General features: G+C 52.4%; 5 protein-coding genes across 5 annotated transcripts; 3 read left to right on the top strand and 2 right to left on the bottom strand.

Annotated features, from left to right (window-relative positions):
• Positions 1–3084: 3084 nt before the first annotated feature.
• Positions 3085–4024, top strand: CGCA056_v010061 (uncharacterized protein; the record flags this gene model as incomplete). Its single annotated transcript, XM_037325308.1, has 2 exons — positions 3085–3433; positions 3621–4024. 2 exons carry the CDS (start codon positions 3085–3087, stop codon positions 4022–4024), a joined length of 753 nt encoding a protein of 250 aa, XP_037176737.1.
• Positions 4025–6171: 2147 nt separating this feature from the next.
• CGCA056_v010060 (uncharacterized protein) lies at positions 6172–6891 on the top strand (the record flags this gene model as incomplete). The annotated part of the gene is made up of 2 exons (XM_037325307.1): positions 6172–6442; positions 6503–6891. The coding sequence occupies 2 exons, from the start codon at positions 6172–6174 to the stop codon at positions 6889–6891; spliced, it is 660 nt and encodes a 219-aa protein (XP_037176736.1).
• A 2305-nt stretch (positions 6892–9196) lies between these two features.
• axe-2-0 (Acetylxylan esterase 2) lies at positions 9197–10089 on the top strand (the record flags this gene model as incomplete). Its single annotated transcript, XM_037325306.1, has 4 exons — positions 9197–9535; positions 9590–9680; positions 9733–9812; positions 9877–10089. The coding sequence occupies 4 exons, from the start codon at positions 9197–9199 to the stop codon at positions 10087–10089; spliced, it is 723 nt and encodes a 240-aa protein (XP_037177339.1).
• Positions 10090–14059: 3970 nt separating this feature from the next.
• Positions 14060–16135, bottom strand: CGCA056_v010058 (uncharacterized protein; the record flags this gene model as incomplete). Its single annotated transcript, XM_037325305.1, has 5 exons — positions 14060–14975; positions 15031–15300; positions 15362–15555; positions 15606–15868; positions 15925–16135. The coding sequence occupies 5 exons, from the start codon at positions 16133–16135 to the stop codon at positions 14060–14062; spliced, it is 1854 nt and encodes a 617-aa protein (XP_037177340.1).
• Positions 16136–16209: 74 nt separating this feature from the next.
• Positions 16210–17399, bottom strand: CGCA056_v010057 (Uncharacterized protein; the record flags this gene model as incomplete). The annotated part of the gene is made up of 6 exons (XM_037325304.1): positions 16210–16645; positions 16702–16849; positions 16899–16965; positions 17016–17123; positions 17173–17267; positions 17315–17399. The coding sequence occupies 6 exons, from the start codon at positions 17397–17399 to the stop codon at positions 16210–16212; spliced, it is 939 nt and encodes a 312-aa protein (XP_037177337.1).
• Between the last annotated feature and the right edge of the window lie 1790 nt (positions 17400–19189).

Below are 19189 nucleotides of genomic sequence, written 5' to 3'. Positions count from 1 at the left end.
AAGGAAAAAAACGGGGGACCCGACCAAGTCTGCGGCCCCATCGTCCGCCCGCCCCAGGCTAGTTATTTCGAATTTAGAGGACGGAGCCAAGAACAGGATCGGCCCGCTGGCAGGGTGGATGGGCGGCGCACCCGCGCGGTGCTCGACGTGCTTGCTGTCTTCCCTCGACGAGCCTTGGACGAATATGGATGGTCGCATACATGACCAGATCTCGGGGAGGGCAGCCGACTGACCGTGCGGCCGGGACTGCAGTTCGATTTGGGGATTGATGGGACTATGTGTGCAATGTGATTAGTCTGGTTTACGGGAAACAAACGTCTGTTCCTGGATGTTTGGCGATGAGGTCTAACTCTTTGTTGATGTAGTTCGCTTCCCCGAAGGAGACGGTTCATCGAGTCCGGCCAACGGACATTGGCCCCGATCTGGCACTGGCGCTGACCATCTGGCATTGGCGTGTTCGTACCATGTTGGCACTGACTGGCTGGTTGATTGATGGATGGATTGATTGATTGTTGGGCTGTTGATGCTGTTGCTGTTGGAACATGACCCCCCCCCCCCCCTCCCCCCCCCTCCCCCCCCCGGTTTGAGTCCGGTCTGGACGCCTTGATTTTTCTGGTTCCTCTTTGCTGATCTTGCTCGTTTGCCCTGAGTCGTAGGAGGTCCCCTGCCGACTGACTGAATCTCCGGTCTTTGACTGGATGAACCGCCAACTGCGGATTATTTTACTGTCGCTACGCGCGCTTTGCGCTTCAAAATCCGCCTGGCCACCCACACAAAAGCGACAAGGTACACACCCCTCCCACCCCCGTTCCCCAAATAATTCCCCATCTTCAAAAATGAAGCTGGAATTCGATTGGATTGACAGCCCTAACTCTGCGTCTCCTCTGCTGCCTGCATCCATGTCCAATGTTCCAATGTTTCCCATGTTCCGCCTTCTCACCCTTCCCACCACCCTCTCTCTCTAGGCAAGAATCTCCAGTCTCCAAGGAAATCGCCCATCCAATCTCCCCAGTTCCCTTGCGACATTGACGCCGCGGAGACCATCGGTGCCTGCATTTGACCGTCGTACATGACGCCATGCACACCCTTCGTTCCCTTTTCGGGGACTCTTCTCCCCCCCCCCCCCCCCCCTCCCCAATTCCACACACTCTTGGAGGAAATCAGGGACCTGGGAGGAGGGAAAACCTGCAGTGCAATGCATGAGAAAAGGCACGTACGTACGATACGGATCGGAACATACAGCAGCAACAGGGAAAAGCTGGAGCGGCCCAGATTCCGTCCCGTCCCCGTCCCCGGTCAATCCATCACATCAGTCAGCACGGCCAGCGCAGATTCCCCAGTTTCAATTGAAGAGTCAATCCATCGTGGCGCCCGGAGAACCGTGATTTGCTGGCATGCTCACCACCACTCATCTGATCTGCGAGACATTCAGTGGCATGGGCAACGGACGGCAGAACACGCACGTATGTCGACCTGGCATGATGCTAGATGGCATGGCATGGCATGGCATGGCCCATGGAAACAGAACAGAACACAACAGCCGTATGTACGGTACATACGGTTCGGATACAGCACATCGCAGCACACGCACACACCCACGATGCGTACCCTGCATCCGGACAGCCAGCAGCACCGCGGCCGCGCTGCCTGCGTCGTGGCATGTCATTCACTTCAAACACACACAGTCTGTCATGCTCATGGATGCCCAGCAGGCAGGCTGGGCAAAGAGAAGGTGAGAGAAACCTGTTGACCGTCGGTAACAAAGTCTGTCTCGTCTCGGTCTCTGGTTCGAAATATGACAGAAAATCGTGAATGGTCACGAGCCCGGCCCTGGATCCCTTCCTCGATTGCTCAAACGGGCACCTTGCAGCACGCAAATACAGCCCTGATGGACCATGTACCTCAATTAAGGCCAAATCGACATGGTCCCCGCAAGGTATTAGTCTGAGTCTGTCTAGTCGCCGCCCGCCGCCGCCGCTCCGCCCGCCGTGCGCCGCCTGCTGCTGCTGCTGCAATGCTGGCTGCTGCGTCTTGCTGCCGCTGCCGTTGCCGTCCCCGTTGCTCGCTCTCTTTCCCCATACTTGCAATGCTGCTTCTGCTGCTGCTTTCCTATTTGCTGGGCTGGCGGTCACAGTTCTCTCACGTTCCGTGAGGTCATGAACAGACGCCGGTCGGCCGTCGTGGATCATCCACACACACACACACACACACACATCAAAAAAGAGCACCCCCATCAACCCATCCCCATCTCCTCCGTCCCGGCAATGCACATGCTGCCACCATGGAACGCTGGAGTCTGCGTGATTCTCTCCCCGGCCGGGCCCCTCCCCTCCATCTCGTCTCGTCTCGTCACCTCACCTCAGCCAGCCATCCAGCAGCCTGCCTTTCTTCCCTCCCACCACCCCTTCCAACCAGACCAGACCCTTTCCACCCCTTCCCAGCTCATGCTCCGTACTCCGTTAATTGCTCCATAACAAAGGCCCCATCAAACAAGTCTTTTGTTGGTCTCGCCCCCCCCAAGGGCCGGCCGGCAGAAAAAGGGCCAGAGGGGCCGTCCGTCCCAGCCGCCGTATCTGTTGTCGCATATCGGTGCGGACGGGGGAAGCCTTCTGACTCTCATTGAACACTTCCACTCACTCCCGTCTTGTTCGCGTTCTGTTCGCCCGCCCGTCAGACTGTCCACTCATCTTCCCACTTCTGTCCTCTTTTGCCCAGTTGCTTCCGTTCCGTCTTATCCACGTTTAACAACCCGCCCTCCGTCCACCACTCACGCAGCCGCGCATCCCCAGTCAACCACCCTTCCCGCTTGCTGCCCGTCCATCTCTACACTACACTACCGCCGGCCGTACCATCCGCATCCCCAACGCCTCCACCCCCCTTGAAGACACCTCTTTATTCATTTTTCCCTGGCTAATGCATCCGTGAGCTGACACATCCGGGGAAGGGCTTCCGGCGACTGAACCCAGAACCCAGAAATAACCTCCAAAAAGAGCCGAGGAGCCTCAAATATCTCTTCCCCCAGAAAATCAAACCCATCCCCATAAACCACCAAAGCCTCGAGCTCACCCTCCACAGGGTGGCGCCATGTCAACGGCAATGGACATCGCAGCAACTTCAACAACCATCGAGCCGCCGCTCTTCGACTCGGGCATCGAACCGCTCGAAGGGGCGTCCGGCAATACTGCACGCACCATCCTCGTGGCACTGTGTGTGGACGCGAGCACGCGGGAGAAGGCCCTGCGGAACTACTACAGGCTCATGCACTACGAGCAGCAACTCTGCGGACAGGAGCTCATCCGCAACGCCAGCGCCATCACCACCACTATGGGCTCGACCAAGAGGAAAGCCGTCGGGGAACCGAAGATCTGTCTTCAGTGCGATGAGATCTTCACCGAAGACCAGAACCAACTAGGCGCTTGCTGGTACCATTCTGGTAAGAGAATACTTACTCCCTGTTTCCTTCTCTTCTCTCTCTTTTTTTTTTTCTGCTCACTTTGTCATCAAGACAGCTGCTATTTTCGTCCCTGCCGTATTGCTTGTCTTTTTTGATGGGGTTTTTGGGTTAGGGGGATGGGATAGTGAGCTTTCTCGGTTACCTGAACTAACCATGACTCGTCTAGGCGAGCTGGAACTAATGGATGAGAGCGCCATCGACCGTGAGCCGGCGGAAATGGCGCTGTACGACCTGGACACGGAGCCCATCCGCGCCAGACACCCGGAGGCATTCCGGTGGTGTTGCTGCCGGGAGACGGGCAAGGCACGGGGCTGCACGCCCGGCCGCCACGAGTCCAACCCGGACAGGAGCAAGAAGGGCCGCGGAGACTTCTCGGACCTCGACGAGGACTCGCTGGATCTCGACGACACATCGTTAGATGACGACGATGACGATGATGACGATGACGACGGCGACTCCTCGGAGCACTCGCCCGGGAGCAGCAACCACGACGACATGCCTCATCACCATCAGCAGCGGCAGCAGCAGCAGCAACCGCAGCAGCACTCGCCAGCCAACGGGCGGCATTGACGGGACCACCATCCCGCTTGGACCTTTTTTTCCAATGACGTTGAAAATGAGTTGTTTTGATCTGTTTTCAGTTTGGTGTTTCTTTCTCGGTTGTCGCCCAACACGCAATCAGGGGGCGGGCACGGGACGGCACGGCACGAAGAAAAAAAAGAGGGAAGAGACCAAAGGAAAAAAGTTCTTGCTCGAGCGTCACTTCGCTCTCTTGGATCCGAGTTTGATAGACCGGTCAAGGGGGGGAAAATCCGTATTTTTTTGGGCGTGGTTCTTGTTTCGAGCAATCGGATGGTTCCCGGTCTCTTCCGCGGCGCTGCGGTCTGGTCGGTCAACGGTCACAGCCCAGATACGCGAGATGATGGGCTTTTGTTGTTGTTGGCTAGGGCATTGGGCACTTGTTGTTTTGGGAGGAGCAGCGACAGACGACACATGGTTTTAATGATTTTTTCCTTTCCTTCACTGGGAGGCACAGCATTGGGAATTTGTTCACAAAATGGGCACACACACACACAAGTGGCCTTGTTGATGATGAGGAACACAAACACAGACACAGATCTGGGTATTGGGAAAGGAGGAGGCAACACACGCATACATGCACACACACAACGCAAACAGCCATTTTGGAATTTACTTGGACTTTTGTTAGTTGGTCACCTCTTTTTGAGAGGGGGGAGCGGGGAGTCAGTCATTCTCAGCACAGCGGGAAGCCGATTTCGAGCACGACACTGCGCATACGGCACAGCACATGATTTTTAGTGTGGCACAGAACTCTCACTCGGGGGAGGGCATGGGAAGCGGGCATTTTGGTCATGGGATGGGAGGCAAAGCAAGTCATTGTACTTTATGATTCGAACAACAAAACGAAAGGAGAGGCCAGAGAGACGTAAATTGATCAACGGGGCAGCCCGATTGCGTGTTACACAAGAACCGGGCAGACATTGAAGTTTGAGCATTCTGGCAGGGGACGAAAATGAGCTGATCAACCGATGGCAGAGTTTGTGCCGGCGCGAGGCAACCCAGTTGCCTCGTCTCCCACAGATCAAATGACAGCCAGCAGCAGCGACCGCACTTTTGACAGCGTTGCAAATGCAAATCGAGATTCCCAAAGGCGGTGGCGAGATGCATGCCCGACTTGACCCATGCATGCATTCCGCATTTTTCACGCACACGCGCACATGTGGTGAGATGGGATGGGATGGACTTGTTACCCTCTTCCGGATTTCCCTTGTGTGCTCTCCCAGTCAGAATGCGATATCATCTGCAGCGCGCACTCTGCAAGGGACACCGTAAGCAGCCTAGCATAAGACACATCGGGCGCGGCCAATGGTGTTCGGCGGGAAGAGCTGATGGGCAGTTGGCCCTGTTGTGTCGCCGTACGGATCGATGTGTGCTGCCCACCACCACCACCACCACCGCCGACCGACCCCGGCCCTGCCTCCTGCTCCCCTCCCCGCGGCATGCCAGGCGAGCGACACGCATGCTTACAGGGCCGGTTGGGCGGTAAAGAGAACGGGGGCGCAAGGCACTTTGCATGCTGTCTGTTCGTGCGTCCAATGGGTTCTAGGGGACGGGGGTCCGATTGTGCATGGGCCGGATGCCGCTTCCGTGCCTCCCCGGGGAGGACGAACCCTGATCGGCGCTGGGAAGGGGAAAAGCCCAACGGGCGGAAAGAATGAGGTGAGAAGAGAGAGAGAGCGCGTGTGCTGCTGGAGTTGGATGAACGCTCCGACGGATAGTTCCTTTTCTTGCTGCCATTTCCGTCGGGCAGTGGTCAATCAATGCCTAAGTGGTGCGCAATCATGTTGATTGGTGTGTGGGACTAAGGGGGACGCGTAAAGATGCTCGCGGAAGCGCGTTGAAGGTTTGCCGCGGTGGAGTCTTGTTTCCCCCTGTTCACCTCTCTTTCGTGTCACCAACAAGTCACAGCCTGCATATCTGTCGAGAAGTCTCGTGCGGTCCTGTTCATCCGACGTTGCGTCTAGACCTTTCCAGACGACAATTAAGGTATACCGCTACTTCTCGTCTTACGTCACTTGTCAAATCGAACGTGCATGTACTGACAGATGGATGTAGCTAAGCGGGCGCATGAGGGGCGCATTTGACGCCAAGACACGCGTGAATCCAAGCCGTTCGAGTGCTCACGCAAGGCAGACATGCCCTACCCGTACTATGGCCCGCAAGCGGGTGACATGTCAACGATCTCGCTGGAGCACGCGCAGGCTATTCTGAGATTCCTTTCTCAGGACAGCATCGTCAAGCGAAAGATCCATGATATGCACCAGAACTTGATTGACCAGGATATCGGCAGACGGCTTGAGGTATTGCGGTCAGGGGAACCAGCTAAGCCGCTGGCTATCTGCGTTGATTGCAAGGAGGCATTTGATGCTGACACGTCTCACCGGGGCGATTGCCGGTATCATGATGGTTCGTGAATTCATCGGGAATCGTTAAACGCGTCATTAACGTGTCCGTTTTCTGGGATAGGACTCCTCGAGCCAGACTATGACGACGATACCTGGGCTGATCACGACGAAAGATGTCATGGCCCCATTGACACAGCTGAAAATCGCGAGATGTACCTGGAGGCGTTTAAATGGGAATGCTGCGACGAACCGGGCGATGCTGAAGGGTGTCAAAGGGGTGCTCATAGGGCTATTGAGAGCGTGGAGAAATCAGGCGGCCCGGTGGAGGACTACGAGAGCACCGAAGAGGAAGATGACGATGAAGAAGAAGAGGAAGTCGAAGCTAGAAACAAAAAGGATGAAGACCCCGAAGTCGTCATTGTGGGAGAAAGACAAGTTGTCAACAAGCGCAAAGCTGATGACAGCTTTGAAGTCTCCGTCTATGCCCAGAAGACCAAAAGGGGTTGGTGAATCGGCGTTCGCAGGGCTATGGACGCTTATAGCCATACCGACTAGGCAAGTTGTAGCATATTCTCGTTCGTTATGACATGTGTACTATGAGCTGCGCCCCGGTCGAAATGAACTGTACCAACACGTAGACTCCAACTCATTGCTTGGAGGTCTCGTCGAATGGTTTTGGATCCAACATTTTCATGTTCTTCTCCTGTAGTCCAATTGAACCATATCGCGGCAATTCCAATTATGGGCTTTTCAATTATAGTCTCACGTCTCGTAAATCTCGTGTTCATCGATCATCGTGAAACTAGCCATTTGTCAGCAAGTATTCGACCTCGTACGTAGCGGGAGCTGAATGATTACAAAGAAAGGTAGGCATCAGGACCATCGTTCCTGGATCCGGCAGTCTTCTAAATCTCTCCAAGACCTTATTGTCCGACTTTCTGCTCCTATCATCCCGCGGGGGGTACATGAACAGAGCCAATCGATCTGCCCAGCTTTCCCATGATGGTAACGGGAATCCCCCAGAGTCGTTTCGAACCATTGTCGTCCAAAAATGAGCGTCTGGTACCCAGTCGCCTCCCTTCTCTGGAGACTTCTTATAGAAACATACCCTCACGTTAATCAAGGGGATATCACCCGCTCCACGAGGGGGTACCTGAAGCCATGTCGAATACAAACTTTCATTCTGGTGCCACAGAACATCAAGAAAGAAAAGCCGAGGATTTACTTTGGCCAATAAATCCTTCGTCTCATCGCGAATTTGCCGGTTAACTAACGTCATAGCCAACACGAAGTTGTATGTGTGCTCGGGCTGGTTATTGGACTGTGTCGCATGTTGGAGCAGGTCGGAGCGAAGTGCTAGCCACTTCCAGCCGTGCTTATCATCCGCGTTGTTATAATCCTTGGTGAACTTTTCCGCAGACTCTCGGAGGTCGTCAGCGGCGATAGTATGGTAAATGATTTCGTCGCGAAGCTCGCGCGGGAGTCCGAGGAGCGTCGGCGTAGGCCTCATTTTGACGATGTATTGCGGACTCGAAATGAGATCAATACGAAAAATTTTCTTTAGTTTTTCTTTAAAAAAAAAAAAAAAAATTCTTCCTATGAAGCCAAAATTACAATGACCTTGATGCTCAAAGGTGCGGCCAGCTGACCAACTATGTACCGTATAGTCACAAAAGCAATCAAGGTCTTTAATCGCCACAGCCCGAAAATGTATGTTTGGCTGTCTAGCTGTCTGGCCGGACTGTATCTTCTCTCTACTTACGCTGAACCCCCGGCGCAGGATTCCGGACCATGTCGAGCGGCCGGCCGAGACAAATCCTGATACCCGGCCGGCCGGGATATCGGCACGTTATTGGGCTCACCGAGGCATCTATCATTGCAACAAAGTATTGCCTCTCTTGATTATAAGCGATGTCTGCAAGCGACTCTGCACAGCTGGGATGAACACCGCCTCCAGCCTCTGTCCGACACCTCAATTCAGCCAATCGCATTTCTCATCGCCAAGCCTCCCCGACGTCAAGGGTCCAGATCGAAGGTCATCCCAGCAAATGTTTAGACTGCCCACTGATCCATCGAACGGCCCATGACGTGAATCATAACCGCTACCAACCAGTCGCATCTCCCGGATCCGTTCTCCACGAGGCTAACGCTCGCCCGGGCCAACGAACCATGAAGCCGATCATCCGCCGTCCGTTTTGTCTTTTCTTTCCAAGCAGCTGGGAATCTCCAAGGTCTCAGAAAAAAAGATTGTTGGCCCGTGATTGGGTGAAGCACGCAGGAAAAAGTGAAACACGCCACACTGAGACCTAGCCGCCCACCGCCGTTGGCTCTGCCATTCTCCGTCAAACGTTCGGCCGAGAAGCCGAATAGCTTGTTTGGGACTTCGCTTCCTCTTCCATTTTGAGATGCGCCCTCCAACGGCTGGGATGCCCCCGCCATGAAGAAGCATTTTGCGGCGGAAAGCCTGTGTTTCTCAGCCACTCTGCTGCTCTCCTCACCACCGCTCCTTGCATTTCCCGTCGCAAATGAGCTCAAATGGGGTGAAAAGGCCTCGGTTAGATCTGGGCCCGCGATGGAGATGAGGTCGTCTCGATCGTGCCATGGACCTCTCGGGCTGACGGCTGCCATCGCAAGTTGCCATGCAGTATAAGAATGGCCAGCACCGCATTCCCTCATCCCATCTTGATTTTGGCTTCGGCAGACTAGCAAGGAAAAGCAGGGCGACATCATCCCAAACTCTTTTTCGTGTTCGTTTTCTGCCCACGTTTCTGAAAACCACGTTTTTTTAATTCCTTCCTTCGTTCGATAGTTCAAGATGGTTGCCTCGCCGGTCGTGGCTTTAGGCTTTCTTGGCGCCTTGCAAGGCGCCGGCAATCCGCTTGTGCAGCGGCAGGCTACCGGCTGCGCAACGGGCGTGCACATGATCGTCGCTCGTGCCAGTACCGAGAGGCCCGGTACGGGCATCATTGGCGAGGTCGCGACCAAGGTCCAGGCCCAGATCCCCGGGTCCGACATCACGCCGGTCGACTACCCGGCGCAGCTGAACCCTTACCAGCCGTCTCAAAAGGCCGGAGTTGATGCTATGACGAAGCTGGTCCAGGATTACGCGAAGCAATGCCCGCAGACGAAGATGGTGTTGATGGGATACTCCCAGGTAGGATGTCTTTGTCTAGCTGGATGACAGAAGCTAATTGTGAATGTGATGCAGGGAGCGCACGTCACGGCTGATGTCCTCTGCGGAACGAGCGAATCTGGGTTCGCAGCCACGCCAGCCCAAGCGGCGGATGTCACCGATAAGAGTGCGTATAATGGTGTTGACAACTGGGCAGAAAAGGTCTAACTCTAGCATAGTCTCTGCCGTCGTGCTCATGGGCGATCCCAGCCACGTTGTTGGCCAGCCTTTCAACACGGGAACTAGCCAGAAGGATGGCGTAAGTATAACCGGAGGAAGGATCAAACGAAGACAACAAAGTTGGCTAACGGATACACTCGCAGGTCTTCCCGAGGCAGGACAACGCCGCATGTGGCGCGGTTGCCAGCAAGATGACCTCCTTCTGCGATACCGGCGACCCATTCTGCGACAGCGGAGCCAACCTTCAGGTTCACCTGGGATACGTGACCAGGAACGGAGACGATGCAGTCAAGTTTATTGTGGATAAGGTTAACGGCGCCGGAGCTGCGGGTGGAGCGAAGAACACTACTGCTTGACTAGGAGACGCAGGGGCCGACAGGTCCAGCCTGTTGTGTTTCCAGTATCACATCTTGCTGCTGGCACAGATTGTTGGATTCGTTCTGCTGGTAGCCGCTTGAGCTCAGGTCGGGCTCTGTACAAAGCGTACCTAGTTATATACCAAACACGCACAAATAATCGTTATCATAGGCCCCTCAAAATTTTGAAAAGACTGTAGAAGCTGGCCCAGCCTAAGGCACAAGGTCATTAGATAATGCTACAACAGTCTTAAAACGTGTCGTCGTCGCGAGGATGGCGGAGAACATGTGTTTCAGGCAGCACTGAGTCAACCTAGATCAAATGAGTTAGTATTCTTGATGGTACTCAATTCTTTCTTTCTTAAATTCGAAGTATAAGTGTCATGTTTCGCCGATGCTGTGAATAACCCAGCACGGGACGACGGTTACGATGTCTTCTAAAGGAACGCTTTCAGTATGTGAAGGTTTAGAGATATGTGAAGCGTCCTTCACAATCGAGATTATCCATCTTCTTAGCGTCGGACTCGCCCACCACCAAGTTCACATTCTGGTCCTTGTCTGCCTTGGCTTTGACGATCAAGTTCCAATCCTTCGAATTGCTCAGACCTGCACCGGCCCCTACCAACTGTTCAGCCGAGGGCGGCGAGGACTTCAATGCAACAACTATTAGATCCTGAAGGTCGGACCACGGGATAACACTCAGGACCCTTCCACGCGGCCTCGCACGCTCCTTCGTAACGAACGCCATCAAATGCCGTACTCCTATACTTCCTGCATAGATCCCGATAACCCCCAAATAGATATACATCATTGACAAGGCGAAGTACAAGGTCGCCCCTGAATGGCCTGATCCGTAGCCATATATCTCAGTAGTAAGATGAATCGCTGAGGTTGCATGGCTCAGGTTGACGATCCGGTCATAGTGGGTATTGTGAAAGTGAGTCTCATTGACGAAGTCGTACTCAGAACGATTTGTGTTTCGGCCGTATTGTTTGCTCAAATTTAGCAAGGTTGAGTTCTTGCCTGTCTTTTTGATCCGCAGGTAGGTGAAGTAGCCGGAAGGACTTCTCGAAAGAGTTTCCGTCAGATAAATACCAAGCACTTTCGCCAGAAAAGTACTTGTTGCCGACACGTTGTTCGTATCAACCGGAGAGACGCATGCCATGCCATTCTTTCTAGAAGAAGTGCAAGGCTCCACAAAGAGCTGGAGAATTCGACCGAGTGCTGAATAATGGTGGCCCGAACCATCTTCGTCGCTCTCAACGTCGAAACTTGGAACAATGTAGTCAAGAATAGTGCGGTTGAATGTTATTGGTCGCACTTCTTGTAGTCGGTCCTTGGACCAGTCCTTCAGGTTCAAGGTACTGTTCAACGAGACGTCGTTGCTGAAACTTGAGTTCAGAATATCGCTGGCTTTTGGGTCGAATGTAAAGTTGGATGGCATCCAGCTGGCCATGAACCCGCAAGCGTATAGCAAAACCTCGTTATTATCTGGAAGCTGACCAACAAGCAGCAGAATGGAGGACTTGTTTCCATGAGTTAAAAATGAGCTAGTCGCGGAACGCCCATCCAACTTCGATTTACCTAGCCAAGTCATGTGTTCCTTGGTTACGTAAGGACGTGTACGCTGAATTGACTGGCAGGTCTTCTCGCCGAAGCAGTTGAATGACTCAATAGGGTATTGCAATTCCTTCGGGCCAAGATCGGCGGCTTTGGGCTTATGGGTGGCCTGGCAATTTGACTGTACCAATGGCTGGAACAGTTTGTGCTTCTCAGGGGTTTTGATCCGGTAAGATGCTCTGTATTCCTCCGACGTGGTAGAGATTAAGGACTTTTCTTGGACTAGGTAGTCCGAGAATAGTCCCAGGCTGACCATGAGAAAATGCGGCGGCGTGGTGCTGAGCGTAATCGATGAGCCGGTGTTGACCAGACTCTGGCGTGCCACCACATTGGAAGAGTTGGTGAATACCAGCTCGCGACGCAATTCCGTTGGAGGATACTGAAATCTGAGACTGTCGCCCAGATCACTTGCACCAAAACTTTGAGCCCACGACCAGATGTCACTGAATCCAGAGGCTGGGCACCAGTATGCATAGAAGCCTGCAAATTCCTTACAGGACTCTATGTTGTAAAAAGGTTTCTCGCCTTCCTGCATGATAGAGGGCGAAACAAACTTCTCGTCCAAGGCGTAGAAGAGTGGTGGGCTGGCAGTCTGAAAGTCTGTTGCCTGAGGAGGGGGATACCATCCTAGAATAGGAACAAGTAATACCGCTGAAGCTGGGCCGACAATAGTGGAAAGTATAGTGGCAAAGACAACAAAGCCTGCAAGGAGAAACTCCCAAGGCTTTTGGATGTTTACGCCTTGACGCCAGAACGCAGAGGAACCGAGATACCCGAGGTCGCCAACGCGATATCCGCCGGTAAGAAACCCAAGTCGAACCCCGTCGAGGATGAGGCTCCTTCGGAACATGGCCAGGGCAATGGACGAAAGTGAAGCAATAATCAAAAGCTCGTGAATTTTTGCTGGCAGTTGAAGAAGGTTGTTGATGGCCTCGGCATCAAGCGTGATATTCATGCTTCCCATGTGCAAGCTGATGCCTTCTTCCGAGTACCAGAATCGATCTTGCTGACTGACGATAATAATCGCAATGGTTGAGGCAAGGGCAGGAAAATGGACGACCCATCCCGTCAAGAATCTCAACCAGTTGTTGCGAGTAATCGGCTTCCCCTGACCTCCTCCATACGCAGGAAAAGTTCTGCTGTGTTTCGGAGGCCCTCCCAAAAACGTCCTCGCGTGATCGTGTTGAGCATGTGACGGAGACGGTGGCGGCGAACTGGTTGTCGCCGTCACCGATGATGTCGCACCCAGCGATTCTGTCGGTGTGGCAGTTCCACTGGGCTGCGGAATGGGCTGCAGTGTCGTCGCACATGACGATTCTGTCAGTGATATAGTGTCAATGGACTGCGAAGTGGAACCTCGAGAGGGCAATTCTATTTCGTTTTCCGGCTGGACTGACCGCATGGCTATTGGGCGCAACAAGTAGATAATTCGTGTATTGACTTCAACGCTGGGACGAGGGAAAGAATAAGGAGATTATGGAATGGATTGAAGTGGATTCCAGCGGCAGGAAACGCTCTCATTCACACCAATTCAATCGCCAGACTACTTATTAATATACCTTCCAAGCGAGCATAAGCCACCGCATCTTCGGGATTCGCGTCCCTACCCTACTAAAGGGGGCGATGCAGCAGCCTGGCGATGTCTCAATGTGCGAATCCTTAGTGGTAAGATTATGCGTTGCATCCCGAAGTTTTAGTGTTCATGAGAACATGGACGTTGCTATTCCGCATTGGCATTCGTCATATTCCTGGGCTCTCATTAGAGTAGCAGAAACGGCTTCCTTCTAGCGCTACTTTGGCAACTAAATTTGGAGGCAAATCGCCCCAAGGCTCGGACTGAAATCTGTGAATATCCACCTTGATCAACTGCCAGGCAAAATTGTGCCTCACTGCGACCCAATAAACTGTGCATAGGCTGACCACCAGTTAATCGATTTTGGCTGCACGAGGAATGATTCACGCTGCGGCTGTGTCCAAATGACATCGGACAAACCACACTTATGAGGGGTGTTTGAAGAGGTCCTCTTGTCTGACGTAAACTCTGCATGCTTATGTAGCAACGGACTGCTGACAAGCAGAACGTTGGAAAAGATCTGCCTGTTGCTTCGCCATGTCTATGAAGACGCTATGCGACCGTATTGCCCAGTCGCAAACTCGGTACCGAAACTCCCACGATCTTGTGTTTATGGCAAACAGTAATATTTCAGCCGGCGGCCAATCCTCCCTCCCAACTATAGCATAATGCAAGGGAATACATCGTCAATCAAGATTAAGCTCGTGATTATCGAGGAGGCTTACATTACTGTTACGTTCTTGTTACCTATGATCATACCTTACACGATAAGAAAACCTAGTGGTGATCCCCATCCTCGAAATCCTTTAATTCCCCGTTGAATAGCTTTATATCTTTGTCATCCTCCGAGTTTGCCAGAGAAAGAGACGAGACACTGTTCTGCCCAAGAGTCAGATCATCGTCCAACTCGAACTTAGGGAATGCCCCTGGCTGAAACCTATATTCCCGAAGAATCTCCCTAACGCCCTCACGATACTTCGGCAATGTCTTTCTCGAGTATGCCTCGAAAGCCCTCTTTGAGAACCAAGGGACAAGATCGTTGACCGCGCCATGAATCGCTCGCTTGCGCGACTTTTCGATCTCGACCCCGTCTTTCATGCTCTTGACTCTACTCTTCAAGTACATGGCGGCGACTGCTTTGATGTTCTCCTTAGTAACCCCTTTGCCATACTGACTGAAAGCCTGATCCAAAATGAGGATCAGATCACAGGCGCACTTGAGAATCATCCGCACCGCTGCTGGTGCCTCGAGGAGAGGGGCGCCAAGGGCAAGCGGGATCCCACCGACCACCGTGGTACAGGTGAGGCAGATAGCACCACCCCAGATGACGAAGGATTGGCTCAGACTCATAGCCATGAACGGCGCGAGGTTTCTCCATACAACGCCAGAAAGCACATCGTTGATGTCACCGATGCTGGCCTTTGGAATGCCGAAAGACCCGTGCGCAATCTCCTGACAGAGTAGCTTTGAGATGGTGGGCGTAGTCATGGCCGAGATGACTCCGGTCCCGAGGCCAATCCCCGCAGCAGCTACTGTTGCTCTGAGAAGCTTGAGCGTCTTTTCAATGGCTTGGTCCATTTTTGCGTCGATATCCGGGACCTGGGCAGCAACCATTGCCTCAGATACTATTGGGCTGCTGAAGCTCTCCATGGTCATCTGGATCAATGCCTTGATGGAATGGAATCTTGGTCGTCTGTGGCATAGTACATCAACACATGAATCTTCAAGGGCGACATGCGTTAGGATACATACCTTTAGAGACGAATGCGAAGTTAGCCTTGAGCTCTGGCCAAAATGGAGATGTCTCTGGCTCTTCCGCAAACTTCTGTCTGAAGATGGCCTCCCTTGCCGAGAGCAGTTCGGTTTCATTCATTTTGCCCCGGTTGAAGAGCAGATACTTATCCTTCTTAGTACCAACAATCACAACTGGTGTCAAGGGGCAAATTTCAATGACTTCTTGCAATACATTCGCCAGCGCCGATTGGACTGGACGGTCTGCGTCCGTGTCGATACATAGCCTTTGGAGATGTTGGTTAGATGTGATAGAATAGTCGGCGGGCAATGGTGGGATTCATTTACCATATCGCATGCAAGTTTTGCCTGATATCCGGGCTGCCAGATCTCGCTTCCAGGAACTTCTTGAATGCAGAGACCTCTTTGCTGTTACCTGCCTGGACACCTTCGGAGTCGTGAATGATGATGCCCGGGTGCAGATCAGACTCGAAGGCCTCCTCAATATCATGCTCGCCTCGCTGGTTGGAGTTCTCCTGGGTCTAGTATCTGCATTAGTGCTGGGAATACATAAAGCTTCATATCCACCTACCATTGCAATACCAAAGACACGGTTGAGAAGTGTGGACTTCCCAACACCAGTGTTACCACAGATCAGAATCCTGCAACTCGTAGACATCAAGTCCTGGCGCCAAGGATCGAAGCTCGCTTCCACCTTCTCCGAGAGATATCTCAGGCTACTCCGGAAAGATTCCAAGTGATCCATCAAACTGCCAAGAGCTTTGGGTATTCCCAAAGTGGGATAACAATCAACCAAGAAGTACACGGATGGCTGTATCACCGTTCCGTTTGTAGCTATGCGGGCAAGTCAGCGGGGTCTATGAACTGCGCAAGGGTTGGTAGGCACTTACAAACGTCGCTGTATCCCTTGAGATATCCACGTCTTTGGGTGTCGAAAATGTGCCTATTTCCTAGCGCGAAGCCCTTGAATCCTTTGTTCACAAGGACTTCATGCGTAGACCGAATCTTCTGCTCGCCGTTCGGGCCCATACGTCTCTGGAGTCTCCGTCTCGGAACCTGCTGCAAGTTCCCGTGATTATGTGATTGCCGGAGATCGTACATCGTGATCTCAATGCCACTGGAGTACCTAAATGTCCACGGTTCAGTCTTGAGAAGACTCGCTGGAACATCGGCCTCTAAGATCTTGTCGCCAAGATCAGCAAGCTTCGGGGGCTTGGGAAGGCGAGGTCCATAGGACTATCAATCAGACCCTTGGTATAATTAGGAGGATCATAATCAAGAATGAGACCCTCAGCCATGCTCTCGATCATCATCCACTGGAGTGGGTACAAAGACAGCCCGTCGTGATCAGCGCCTCCACCCATATCTGCATGTGCGCCCACGAACCATGCCTGAATGCACCGGTGGTCCTTTTTTACCTCGGTATTCTCGATTGGATCGATTGGAAGCAGAGGGAAGGTCTTTCGCTCCTCGTTCAACGCTAGGGCATGTCGAATCTCATTGGTGAAGCTGAGATCGGATATGTCGATAGTGTCCTTGCCGAAGGTCATCTTTACAGTGTCGAACAAACCCAGGAATCTGATTCTTGGGGGATCTCGCGTATTTTCGCGTCTAGTAATCTTCGTTAGGATGCGCTGGACGGAACGAAGAGACCCAAAGCTACTCACCGCCACCGGAACTCCTGCCCGGCCAACCCAGTCCTTCGACGCCTAACCCCAAAGTTTTTGATTGCCTTCCACATTGAAGTATCCTTGACATTCAGACCTTCGCGTATTGTGGTGCTGTTCAGAAGTACGGATACGGCCCGGACGACATCTGCATGTCCGTCAATTCAGCTCAATTCCCAATGAACATACCTCCTTACATGCTCCACGGCTGAACCCGAACAACCAGACTTCGTCGTCCTTGGATTTGATCTCTCGGCAGCAATACTGGCTCTGATGATGGACTGCTATTCCATTGTGTACATGGCATAACTTACTGCATATACCTCTTGAATCTGCTCTTCGCAACCTTTCCCAGTCATTCCATCGTTGAATCTGTCCAACGGCATCTTATTGGTACCAATTCCGGGGAAATACTTGGCAATCTGCAGACAGTCAGCTACAAGCAAAACACCTTAAGGATGTGAGCTTTACCTGCTCGACTTCATTTCCATCTTCATCTTTCGTTTTCCCAATCTTTACCGAGGCGTAGATACGGAATACGTTGCTATTATTGCCATGGCCATGGCCTGTACGTAATTCAGCTGTGTGCCTTGTCGTGTACACTGACCCTTACCTTCGCGTCCATCCTCGTTGAACCAAGTGCCGTCCACGCAGACGACAATCCTCTTGTAGCTTGACGGCCGGCTCATCTTTTCCATGGCGATAAGTGAAATCTGGGCCGAAGATGTGAAGCACGGAAAGAAGAGAATCTCAAACACAGACCCCAAAAGCTGAGAGAAACTGGCCAGGTACTGCCTCTATCATTGAGTTGACGGGCTCACCCCACGTTTGAAATTTTAGCCTGCCGCGCGGGACCCCCATTCAAGATTATATTTGCTGCTGTGCGACGATACTGAAGGCAGGCTGCAATGGGGCTGCCTTAGCATGCAGCCCTCACTCTGAGTGAGCCAATCACAGGCATAAGATCTCCCATCAGCTGAACCATTTAGAAGAAGTGGCCTTTCTCTCGAGTTGCTGGGTGAGTGGATAGCTCGACACTTCACGCCAATCATTTACGCTGCTTACATGCTGACAAAATCACATGCCTGGACATAATGTTCCTTGGAAGCCACCTACGCAAAGGGTGATCACATCTTATTCTTGTATGTCACGATCCTAGGCGGACGGCTGTAAAATTGGGTTGGGGGCTGGCGGTAGGTGTGGCTCGACGAGGCTCTGGGATTCTTCCCCTGTATCACGCGAGACTTTGATTGGGTCAAAAAACGAGTTTCTCTCCAGGCATACTGTGATTACGGCATATGCATGTTCCTTCCAAGACATCGGTGCAGACATTTCAGTCGCTCCGGACTTCACTAAAGCCCGACTCGGAGGTACGGGGAAACTCTGGCTGTTGATCTAGAGGCCACAAGAAGTCATTATGAAATGAATCACCCTTCTCTGCTGGCTTATTACAGTATGTTCGCAGTCACATGCTCGCCCTGACATGACTTTTGAGGGACGTTCTTGGTGCCTCGACTTCACCGAAACGCTGGTCTGGCTTGGTTCGAAGAATTCAACCAAGTAAAATGAACGCAGAAGTGCGGTGCACTTTGTGATGATTGGTATCTCAGATATTATGATCGTACACCCAAGCACATCGAAACGTCATCTTCAAGGAAAAGACCAAAGGTTAAGCACATGGCACAAGGATTTGAAGCTAGACGAGAAGAGAAGCATGTTCATTCGGAGGACAGTCTTTCGACTTGTGGCCACAGCAGGCTTAATACGCGAACATGAACGCATGTGCAGCTTGTTGTCGACGTTTACGGCTCAAGCGACGTAATGCCTATCCGCTTGTGGTTATTCGGATGCCGGGCTAGTAAAAGCTTTCATGATCACCCTTTGGCACTAGCCGTAGAGTGCTTGTTTGAAACGGAGTTTGTAAAAGTAAACGGCACACCGTCATCAAGCTGGATCCAAGTTATGAGCTTATATCCCTCTCCAGCTGTTGAGATAGAAGCTCATCACAACTGGATCGACTTCGGGAGCTTTGACATGTCTGACTTGATGGCTTTCGTACCGGATTTGGAGTGAAACGGTGGGAAAAGACAGCTCATTCGCATCTATGGATGTTAGCTTTGGGCAACAATGATGGGACTGTGAAGCAACCTCATAAATTCCAGCTGATAGGCATACTTTCTGGCCTGTGCGGTGATGTTCTTCGAAACGGGAGATATAACGAAGGCCGATAGGGTGTTTTGACGTAGACTTGCCCGGCTTCGTACATGTTAGCTTTGAAAACTTGGTCCAAAGGGGCCCTCAAACAAAGAAATGTTGAGAGGTATAGAAAACGCTCCCACTCAGTTCGCTGATTCAAACCAGAACCTGAACGATGATTGCAGTAAGGTCCCACTGGGCGGAAATGAGCGGGCGAGGAAACTGTCGGAGTTGGAAGCTTGGTGAATGAATCTTCTGGTCGGGGTTCTGATTTGGCAACAACTTAAGATTA

Source organism: Colletotrichum aenigma (genome assembly GCF_013390185.1).
Source record: "Colletotrichum aenigma strain Cg56 chromosome Unknown KSG_Cg56_contig06, whole genome shotgun sequence".
Taxonomy (NCBI): Eukaryota; Fungi; Ascomycota; class Sordariomycetes; order Glomerellales; family Glomerellaceae; genus Colletotrichum; species Colletotrichum aenigma.
This window is presented reverse-complemented; position numbering and strand designations above follow the sequence as displayed.